Below are 12,454 nucleotides of genomic sequence, written 5' to 3' on the forward strand. Positions count from 1 at the left end.
TTATTTTATAAAATTAGGTCAAAGCACCATGCCTGCCTCCGGATGTAGGCAAGTGAATATATGCATTGCAGTCTTTGAATAAAATACAATTGAACCTTAAATGCACTATCAACTGTATGAAAACTAGTCAATATTCACAGTCACTGCCATTTTACAATCTAACTTTCTTTCTTTGACAGGATCTTCACCCTGTATAGCAAGTCGCTCCCCCTGGATCTGGCTTGTAGAGTCTGGGATGTCTTCTGCAGGGATGGAGAAGAGTTTTTATTTAGAACTGCTCTTGGAATCCTCAGATTGCATGAAGATATCCTTTTACAGATGGACTTCATTCATATAGCACAGTTTCTCACTAAACTGCCGGAAGACATTGCATCCGAGAAGCTTTTTAGCTGCATTGCAGTAATTCAGATGCACAATAGCAACAAAAAGTGGGCACAGGTGAGTACACTGTAATAGTTACATTGAAGACACCATCATAGAGGGAAACGCAAGAAATAATCAAATAGGTGTCCCTCAGTTTGGCGAATTGTGCAAAGAATGGGAAATCTGACAAACCTGTTACAGCCATCGAACTAATGAAATGTACTCCTGCATTTGTACTGGATAATACAAAATAATTGTTTACTTCCTGACTTTAATTGAGGGTTTGAGTCCTTGTTCCGTGTCAAAATGTGATTTACTATATTAAAATAAAATATATATTTTTAACATCACAACCAATAGAAAATTCATAAAGGTCTTACTAAGAAATAACAGAGACTGTCGCCTTGAAAACCGATACACTAAACAGAGCCCACCTCTAGCCACAGAGATCTAGCTATCATTTTATCCTGTGTAAAATTGTAGAACATTTGATAGTGCAAAGATCACATGAGATCCCATCCCAGCAGTAAGACTTGACAACGGATGTAGCTTTATCTGCAGAACCTCACGATTTGTTTGCTTTCCTGGGCAACGTTTGCTCTCTGTAGGAACACAGCATATGGCCATAGTATTAAAGTTCTAAAAAACGTACACAGCATTACTCTGCTTCTTTTATCACTTTCACAACAATTAACTTGGGCCAGTTGGCTAATGTTAAACAGCTGCTTATCACAGTACTTTTTGTCTTTTGCATAAGGTGTGTTCAATTTGAAAAATGTCAAATCTAGTAGTTATTACAACTGAAGCTCAAGTTTACGAAATATCCCACCAAATTACAAATCTGGCCATAAAACGGAAACCTAATAATTGAATAAAAACACCAAACTCAGATTTATTTTGTTGCGGGTAGTTTATAAAACTATGAACAGCAATAGTATACGCTGACTAAAAAAGTATATTATGGTTTCCCAATACCATAACTAATGCTTGAATCATTTCTGCTAACGGCTACGTTACTAGACCAGCAAATGGCCACTTAACAACTCAATTTTTAAGTGTCAAGCAATGCTCCAGATTTAAATCCTTTCTAGATCAAATCACACCCCCACTTGCCAAAAGTTTATACGATGGATTCAGGTATGGCAATCTACTCCATAGGTTCCCCAGTAACCAGGCTGCTGGATTATTACCAGAACGACGTCTTGCCTGTGCTAGAGTACAAAAGACTGAAGAACATAAACAATTTTTTTGGATCAAATACCAACTGATCTGCAGGAGGTGGATACGACCGACCTGCTTAAGCCTTGGAGTCGGGCAATACCAGGTTACCTACAGAATCCTAAAAACAGATACATCCGGGCAAATAGGTTTTTGCAGTTAATCGCTTCTTATTCTTCTTCTGGATTAACAGTCAGAAGTTTTTAAACTAGGTTGCAATGGCCGTTTTAATCAGAATTGAATTTTCATGATTGTGGGAATGTTGGCTACTGGAACAAGTGAACTGTGTTTTGTACAGAAGATTACATTTGAATATATATTTTTAAGTGGTGTTGCTTCTAATTGGAAGCACTACCACTACTACTACTGTACTTTGAACCACTGTACTTTGAACTACGGGTCTTTGATCTACTGTACTCTGATTCATACCTATCTGTGTCATGTAACCGACTGCCTGCATTTGCATTCTGCTTTACAAGTATTATATTCATTATATATTATTTATAGGTTTACTTGTTAACAGAACTATTCCCCCAATTGTACACTGCACTACTCTGCATAATTCTGCAGCATGCACCCATTTTTCATTTTTTCTCTCCTGTTATGCTTCCGCATATATTTTAGGTCTATAGTTTTTCAGAACTATTCCTCCAATGGTACTCTGCACTACTACTCTACACAATTCTGCAACCTGCACCCATTTCTCAGTTTTTCTCTCCTGTAAGTTACCGACTGCTACCTACCTCATACATATAATGCAGTAGCTTACTAGTGATACTCTTACTCCCTAGGGTCATTTCTGATCCGCGGAACATGGGGTTGGTATTGGCAGCGTGCATCCAGCACATTTATGCAACCTGTATTCACTTTACTTTTCTCTCATGTAATGCACCGACTGCTACCTCTCATTTGCTGGGCGTCTCACTAGTGTAATTTCTGCCCGCTAATGCCACTTCTGATCCAGATAACCTGTTGTGTATGCAGGTGCATCTTGCTCCGCATACCATTATTGTTCACCCCCCCCCCCCCGCGCTACATTGCTACCATACCAACATGGAGCTCATCGGCAAACACACATATAAAATAAACTACCCTTCCGTGCTCACCAAAAAAGCTGCTAAACGCTTTAAACATGACTTCCTTAGGTCCCACCCAGAAACACCCTTTGCCGACACCTACTTCTCATCGGTCAACGGACCCTTGAACACCGACATCATTTTCCACACCACACGCAGAGCTCAATGGAAAAAAGTGTTCCTCACTCTACTCACCGTCTCCACCACCAGGAAATCCGCTCATGGCCTAACACTCTCCATCACATCGTCCCAACTCCTCCCAGGCAGAACCACCATCACTATTTACAACAACGGGAGTGTCCTAATTCAAGCGACAGACAGGAACCTGGAACTACTTGACAACCTGTTCCCCTCTCTCAAAGAGCACCTTTCCAACCCTCGGACTTACACGCATATCACCTCCTGTCCTACCTCCCCTGAGGTCACAGCACCCACCCTTAACTCTCCTACCCCAGTTCAGCAACAGGAAGAAACACACCTCACCTTCACACCCTGCTCCACAGTCAATATCCCGCCCGTCGCAGCTACCTCTCCCCGCCCCTCAAAAACAGACATAGACGCTCATCTTCCCGTTCCCCCCCCACACTTTGCACTCCCGTCCCTTCCCCCGCACATTTATTCTCAGAACATCCCTCCTCCCCCAATGGCACCCCACACAACATGACTCTCTCTCCGACTTCCCCCCCCACACTTAGCACTCCCGCCACGCCTAGCCTGCACCCCTCCTTCAACCTCCCACCCCCCTCGCTCACTCCTCACTATCCCACCTCCTCCCCCACAACAGCCAGCCTTCACATCGCCCCCATTTTCCCTTCCCCCCCCTAGCACTGATGCGCTTCCCAATAACACCTATCCTCCCGCTAACACCCCCAACCCCTTCATCAGCTCCACCTCTTCACCCGGACTCCCCCCTGTCAACCTATTCGCCGGATCAGCGCCAGTACCCCCCCCTAACACCGCCCCCATCATCACCTTGGACATTATTATGTCCACCCTCCTCCAATTGAAAGAAGAATTACACTCCATTAAAGAGTTGCTCTTCACACACCCCAGACACCCCCCTCCCACCACCACCCTTACACCTAACACCACTTCCCCCTCACCTCCTACTCGCCCTACCGCACAACACTCCACACACCGCCCGACCTCTATCCCCCCTCGCAATACCAGCAATCGCAATAACAATTGCAATCACATCACCACCAAGCGTTATACTCCTCCTACACCTAACAACACTTCCTCCTCACCTCCTACTCGCCTCATCACACATCTTTCCCCACATTGGACCTCTACCCCCTCTTGCAATACCACCAATCGCCCCAGACGCACTACCAACACGATCTCAGACCATGACGTACACACCCTTCTCCACTCTTACGTCCCTGCTCCCCAAAAGCCACTAGCTACCAACAACATGTCCATCCCAACGATTATCTCTAACCCCCTCAGGCACCAAAAGGATAACAACAGAGGAGCTGTCCCCAACAACCTCACTAATGTACCCCTCACTATAGAATCGTCCTCCACCCTTTGCACCCCTAGCCTTAAATGCATACTTCTCAACTGCAGATTGGCCCAAAGACATTCCACGGAGGTCGCCGACCTCATCATGTCCCTGGAACTGGACCTAGCCATTCTGACTGAAACATTGCTGTCTGATTCCTCTACACCTATCTTGGATATCCTAGTCCCCCCCCAACTACTGTATCATTAGACTTGACAGGGCCAAAAAGACAGGTGGTCGAATTGCCTGCATCTACAGAAGCAACCTCTCAGTCTCTAAAGTGTCCGCCCCCTCTCTTACTTCCTGTGAATACCTCTGCCTTGATGTCATCAGTGAAAGCAAAGCGGTATGCACACTACACATTATATACCACCCACCTGGGGACAAGCTCTCCTTCGCCCAACAACTCATGGATACAATATCAGCCAACTCAGGACGACAGCACACCCAAATTTTCCTTGGCGACTACAATCTCCACTGGAATGACAGCAGTGACACAGTGGTAAACAGCCTCAAAAGCTTTCTCAACGCACTTGATCTCAACCAAATATGCAATAGACCGACCCATGAGAGAGGTTCTATCCTTGACCTTATCATCTCCAAAGAGGGCGCTATTCAACTGGAGTCAATCCAACCTTGTGACTGGTCAGATCATCATATTGTCTCCTTCCTCATTAATGAAAAAATTAGATTTAACCCAGTTCAACCCCCTAAGCACAAAGCGTGGAAAAGAGACTTGAAGAAACTCAACCCAAACTCCTTACCGCCTAACAGCCCCCTTCCGGCGCTACGGATGTTCAACTTCTGACTGACCACTATCTCAATACTATGTCCACAATAATTAATGAGGCGGCACCCATGCAACTGAAAAGAGTTTCGTCCAAGAAGACTTCCAACCCATGGTATGACGGGAGCCTCAATGAGGATAGACGGGCCATGCGAATGGCAGAGCGTACCTGGAGGTCAGCCCCTTCTGCAGTGCACCTAAAAAGTCTAAAGAAACAGAGAAACGCCTACTTCAGGAAAATAAAACGCTCTAAAAGAGATTTCTTCAGCCTCCAGCTCGCCCAAGCTAAAAACCGCCCAAGAAAATTGTTTGAGTTAGTCAGAACACAATCCAAAGAGCAACCCCAGACACTCAGCTCCATGGGCGTTACACCTTCCTGTGAAGACTTCTCTGCCTTCTTTATCCAAAAAACTGAGAGAATAAGAAGCGATCTTCTCAATGACGCTATCCTGTACTCCAACCCCCGACACACAGCAGTGCCTGAACCAAAGAACAATGCTACTTGGTCATCCTTTGGCACCTACTCCGAAGAAGAAATTGGCAGATTGCTCAGCACCTTGAAACCATCCAATCACCTCTCTGACCCCCTTCCTGCTAACGCTGTAAAAGACTTTTCCCCTTGGCTTCTCCCACTCTGGACTAAGATTATCAATAGCTCTCTTCAACAAGGATCCATCCCCAACGCCCTCAAAGTCGGGCAAGTCACACCGCTACTAAAAAAAACAACAGCAGACCCCTCTGATCTAAACAATTACCGCCCTATTACAAATATCCCCACTCTCGCTAAACTGCTGGAAAAATGCGTACTGCTACAACTGACTGAACACATAGATAAGTTTGATCTCCTCAACGCACATCAGTCAGGCTTCCGAGCAGGGCACAGTACCGAAACTGCCATGACTCACATAGTGGACGACGCCCTCCAAATACTAGACCAAAACGATACCTGCCTCCTCATCCTTCTGGATCTCTCCTCGGCATTCGATACAGTTAAACATGAGAACTTACTCGAACTGTTAAACACAAGAATGGGCATATCTGGGACTGTTCTCAAGTGGTTCACCTCATTTCTACACAACCGGACACAAAGAATCAAAAGCAACAACCTGCTGTCCTCTCCGGTACCTGAATCGCTAGGCGTCCCTCAAGGATCCTCCCTCTCCCCAACACTGTTCAACCTAGTTATGGAACCTTTCACTACTTTGCTACAGACATCTAATGTTCACTTTCACATGTATGCCGATGACACCCAACTTTATCTCAAAATACAATCTCCCAAGGACATCATGCTTCTGAACACCACGATCAGAAACACCCAATCCTGGCTTGCTGAGAATCACCTCAAACTCAATGCGCTGAAGACCGAGTTCCTCCTGATCTCACCTCCCGCTAAAATCTCCACGGCTCAAACATGGCTTAAGCACTTAACGGCTCTAAATGTACAACCCATCGTCGTAGACTCAGCAAAATCTTTAGGCATAACACTTGACGCCAATCTCAACATGCAGCAGCACATCAGCAAGGCAACCAAAGGAGCGAACTTCCAAATCAATACCCTGAGAAAACTTAAACCCTTCCTTCCTGCCAAAGACTTCCAAACTGCAGTTCAATCTATAGTCATCCCGCACATAGAATACGGTAGCACCGCCCTCTGCGGGCTCCCCCTAACTACAACGGCACCCCTAAGAGCGTTCCTTAACGCCGTAGCGAGACTCATCACCGGCTCAAAAAAACACTCGCATATTTCCCCGGACTTTAAATCACTGAACTGGCTACCTTTTGAAGCCAGAATACATCTGAAGATCGCATGCATGACACACAAGGCTGTTCACATGAACTCACCCGCCTACCTCACTCAAAAACTGACAATTTCGGGTGGCTCTAGAACTACTAGAAGCACAAACAATCTTTTGCTGAAACCTCGAAGATTTCGGAAGGAAAAAACATATAAACGCTCCTTTTCAGGAATGGCACCCAGGATCTGGAACTCACTCCCTCCTGAAACAAGGCTCATCTCCTCCAACGCACTTTTTAAGAAAGAAGTTAAAGCGATCCTCATGGCTAAATACACATGATCTACTATTCAGTATTACTCATGAATCTGCTCTGTAAGACCTGCCAGACCCCCCTGGTCTATTGTATTACTTGTATTATCGACTTACTTGATGGTATACGCTCACTCTTTGTATATTGTTATATTGTTGACGCACCTGTGTGACTATGTATATTTATATTGCTGACGCACCTGTTTGACTTTGCACACTTTACCCACACCACCTCAACGACCCCTACTTCTCTACTACTGTCGCACCTGTGGGACTATACATCCTGCACTCACCCACCTCAACTATGCCCACCTTTAAGTTCCAAAATTTTTTAAACACGCTTAAGCAAACATATGCTCCTTATTTCTGTACTTTCTACTATTGACGCAACTGTTTGTCTATGCACCGTGTACCGACACTACCTCACCTGTGACCTACCTCATGTCTTTTGACCTACCTATGTAACTGAGCACCTTGTACCTAGCTACCTCAATTATTACTTAATATTACTTTGTATTACTCCTTATTACTTTGTATTATTATCCCTGTGTCCTTGTAAAGCGCTCTGATATCTGCAAAGATCTTGTTCGCGCTATATAAAACTTTCTAAATAAATAAATAAATAAAATAAATAAGTCTATCTAGAAGCTCATCTGTTTTAACGTTTTTACTCCTGTTTTTCTTACCATTCATTTTTATATGTAGTCCAAGAACTTTATTCTTTTGTTATAGACTGTAAAATGATGGATCTTTTTTGTATACTTTGATGATTTAAAGCAAAATAACCGAATAAAGGTATTCTGTTATTATTAGTTATTACAACTGAAGTTCAAGTTTATGGAATAGCCCACCAAATCACTCAAATGGCCATAAAATGGAAACTCAATAATTGAATAAAAACAACACCAGACCCATATTTATTTTTTTGCTGGTAGTTTAACCTCTTTGATGCGTCGGACGGCCCCCGGGCGTCCGACATCACGGATGTATGACGTTACAACGCATACTTTTACAACGACTACCATTACAACGCAATTTTTACAACGCAGGATCCATTACAACGCAGGATCCATTACAACGCAGGTATTTACAACGCAGATACCTTTACAACGCATACCATTACAACGTAAGTATTTGTAAGTATATAATATTTTTTTAAATGTAAATTAATTAAAATTAATTTAATTTCATTAATTTAATTTAATGTAATTTATTTAATGTAAATAATTTAATTTAATTTAATATAATTAATTAATTTTAATTTAATTTAATTAATTTAATGAAATTTAATGTAATTTAATGTAATTTATTTAATTTAAATAATTTAATTTAATGTAATTTAATGTAATTTATTTAATTTAAATAATTTAATTTAATGTAATTTAATTAATTTAATTTTATTTTATTTATTTTAATTAATTTAATTAATTTAATTTATTCTAATTTAATTTAATTAATGTAATTTAATTTATTTTAATTTAAATAATTTAATTTAATTATTTTATTTAATTTAATTTATCCTGTACCCCTTTACCCAAAAAACCCCAAACTGACCCTGAACCCTAAAAATACCCCTTTACCCAAAAACCCAAAACTGACCCTGAACCCTAAAAATACCCCTTTACCCAAAAACCCAAAACTGACCCTGAACCCTAAAAATACCCCTTTACCCAAAAACTGAAAACTGACCCTGAACCCTAAAAATACCCCTTTACCCAAAAACTGAAAACTGACCCTGAACCCTAAAAATACCCCTTTACCCAAAAACTGAAAACTGACCCTGAACCCTAATACCCCTTTACCCAAAAACTGAAAACTGACCCTGAACCCTAAAAATACCCCTTTACCCAAAAACTGACCCTGAACCCTAAAAATACCCCTTTACCCAAAAACTGAAAACTGACCCTGAACCCTAAAAATACCCCTTTACCCAAAAACTGAAAACTGACCCTGAACCCTAAAAAAAACCCTTTACCCAAAAACTGAAAACTGACCCTGAACCCTAAAAATACCCCTTTACCCAAAAACTGAAAACTGACCCTGAACCCTAAAAATACCCCTTAAAAAAACCAAAAATATAACATTTTAAATATAATTATATACTTACCAATACTTACGTTGTAATGGTATGCGTTGTAAAGGTACCTGCGTTGTAAAAACATGCGTTGTAAATACATGCGTTGTAATAGTTTTTGCGTTGTAAAACTTTCGTTGTAATGGTAGTTCGTTGTAAAAGTTGCGTTGTAAAGGTTGTTTCCCGACATCACAGTGGGCTTGTGCGGAGGATGGCAGGGGGCTGTCCGAACCGCTCATGCATAATTTTTTCCAGCACCGTGGCGGAATGTCCACCGTGGCGAAGAGGTTATAAAACTATGAACAGCAATAGTATACACTGACTATAGAAATTACGTTATGGTTTCCCAATACCATAAGTAATGCTTAAATCATTTCTGTTAACAGCATAATTTGGCACCACAACTGATAAAACCTTAAGAACTCAAATAAAACCTATCCTGTCCACACTAAACCTTGTGCCAGGAGAATGAACTATCATCAAAAATAGTGCTATTGTAAAATAAAAATATGAAATGACCCATTGTGCCAGGCAAGTATTGACTTCAGAAGTACTGTGTGCCCGGTAGAAATAACTTCTGATGAATGCTGCACTTCAGTGGAGTACTACACCTCAGTACTGTACCAAAGAACTCTGCTTCTCTGAATATCTGCCAGTATTAGGAGGCTGGTTGTAATTAAGCATAGGTGCATGGCATAATCCGACTCATGCTTTCTACCTAGATTGTTAGTGTGCACCTAGTTGACAGAACAGCATTACCTGTACCATGGAAAACGTAAGCCAGGAAATAGTCCTTGTACCTATTTTTGTGCCTACATTTGCAGCAATCCATATCAAAGATTTGGTTGTTGGCACCTATGTTTTGGGTTTTCTATTGGTGCGTTTGGCTGCACTTGGCTAGCGCATATTTTTGGGTCGTGTGTATTACATATAGATATGCTGTTATGAAAATGTGTATTGCAAGTGCACATGGGCTTTGGGCCTTGCACAGCATTTGACTGCATACGTGCAAAAGTATAATCTTTTGAGCACACCGTAACAAAGATTTGCACTATTGAGTTGCCGTTGTGCATTTGTTGTGGTCTTGAAGCACATGCCTCAAATTGTAAGTGCACATACGGTGGCAGTTTGTTTTTAGTCGAGCTGCACAAATGCGGCTCATGCCAAATGTTTGCACTTCTCTAGTTATGGCATCAGACGATGCACTAGAGTCACACAGGTAATGCTTTGTGATCACACGCTGCCTGTGTAACCTATTGAGATCTGTGACATGTAACCCCTATATTACTGGTATGATGGACAAATCATTGTATTCGCTTGCTTTTCTTTCTAATGATCTAGATAATAAAAAAAATCTCCAGTGCACTTTTAATTTTTTATGCATTATGTCCCATACAGTGTTTATTTTCCACATAATCAGTTTCCTTAATTGGTTTATTAATTGCATTTATTTATTTTAATCCACACCTCCCTCCGTTTTGATTGCTTGCAGGACATAATGAGCATTTCCTCCATCAAGTAAGGCAACACTTTTAAAATCAGTGTTGCAACTGCAAAATTGGCCAATGTGTCTGTATGCATAGTATTTTAACGCTGACATATCAACAGTTTTGCGCGTCTCAAATTATGTTCCGATACAGGACCAGAAGAGTCTCAAAGAACACAAAATACCAGCACAGAAGAGCTTCTAATAACAAAATGCAAGCTTCACAAATTTAGTACCTACTGTTTTTTTTTTTTAACAGTAACGTATTTCCAGTTTAAAACAAGCAATCTAACACTGCAAAAAGTCTCAGAATAGCCTTTTCATTTTGGTACACATACACAATTTAAGTCCTCACTTCAAGGTCACATAAATTCATAAAAATACTAATTTATTCATTTCTTTCATTTATATATTACTAAATACTCTACAGATCCATGTAAAGTTTCCATACCTAAACCCTGGCAGAATATTTAAACATAACATCGTGTAAACTTTCTGTAGCTGAACCATTACTTTTTGCATTTCTTGGGACAAGAAATCAGCCTCATGTTGCCCCGAAAGCAGCAAGGTGCCTAAACCCATAAAATATCTCATTACCTGGAGCAGAATTGCCAACCGAGTGCCCAGCCACGATTTATGTCGCTGTACACCCACAAGATGTCCTTGTTTCCAGAGAGTTGGTAACTGAGAGGCGGAAAAATGTAAATTATGTTCACGGCCCAAAAAGTAAATATCAGCTCGCATTCGCCAAATTTCGTGGGCACTTTTGTAAAAAGCTACCCCTTTTCACAAAACTGACAATTTCTCAATTTTGGGGGCAAATCGTGAAATCCTGGAGAGTCTGTTCAGTGTTTACCTGACCAACCATTGTTGTTTAAGTCCTGGTTGTCATGTGTTTTAAAAAAAAGTTTGAATCACATATTCAGCACCCTAGCCCAAGCTATTTGTAATGTCTCAGTGGGACCTACACTTGGTCTTAATGTTCCACATGGACGCACACTTCGAGCCAGTGCATAGCTGCTCTTTGACTCTTGGTACTAAAAACTGTCTTCCTCATTGTGATTGTGTTGGTATGTAGCAAGATTGAACTGTGTCAGTTCAACCTTTTGGTATCAGTCTTACACCTTGTTTTTTGGGCAAATTGGGACAGAAGACTAGGCAACCTTTCTACCTTAGGTTGTAACTCCTTTCCAATTGGGGCAGACAGTTCTCTGCCATTGGTTTTTGCTCCAAATCGCCCCTTGAGGGAGGAGGGGACACTCCATCGACTGGACCATCAGAGGGCTCTGAGATTTCATATTGACAGCACAAAAGACGATTGTGTGGATGGTCAGCTCTTTTTAGGTGTCTCTGGAACAAATCAAGGGAAAGCTGTGCAAAAGAGGAACCTGTCAAAATGAATATTCCTTTGTATCCAGTCTGCCACATGTGATTGGTGCGAATGATACCTGTTTTAGATGAGTTCTAATCCTTCGTCCTTGGCCTCCTATATGTGAAAGGACTGCATATTTCAGACGTAAATGGAATTCAGTGATAATGGTTTATTCTACTTTGCTGTTTGGGGTATCACTTCTTTAGCAGTTACATGGTTTTTAAAGACATTTGTCCCTAGGTAGAAATTGACTGCGTCTTTGGAATAGATGCAGTGCCCCCAACAGAAATAATGAATGCCTATGCTATTCTTCTAAATGTACACCATAAGTGTTAGCTGTGCTCTGAACCATAGTGGGTATATTGCTAGTTCAACTGGCGGTGAAGTTCTGGTAGGTTATGATACCTGGTGTGGCTCTTGCAGTTCAAAGATCTTTTGCTTGTGCAATCATTCCTTCTTCACCGATCTCCGGCTGCGAATCCCTCGCCTTCTCTATTACACTTACTCCACACCAATCTTTCTCAGGGCT

At 41.6% G+C, this 12,454-nt stretch overlaps 1 protein-coding gene across 4 annotated transcripts in view; it reads left to right on the forward strand.

Annotated features, from left to right (window-relative positions):
* Positions 1-12,454, forward strand: part of TBC1D12 (TBC1 domain family member 12) — a 308,722-nt gene that overhangs the window by 285,415 nt on the left and 10,853 nt on the right. For all 4 annotated transcript variants that reach the window (XM_078643381.1, XM_078643382.1, XM_078643384.1 and 1 more), the window contains one exon: positions 180-438. In XM_078643381.1, coding sequence (XP_078499507.1) covers positions 180-438 — 259 coding nt within the window. The remainder of the gene's footprint in view (positions 1-179; positions 439-12,454) is intronic.

Source organism: Lissotriton helveticus, chromosome 5_1 (assembly GCF_964261635.1).
Source record: "Lissotriton helveticus chromosome 5_1, aLisHel1.1, whole genome shotgun sequence".
In the NCBI taxonomy this organism is placed as follows: domain Eukaryota; kingdom Metazoa; phylum Chordata; class Amphibia; order Caudata; family Salamandridae; genus Lissotriton; species Lissotriton helveticus.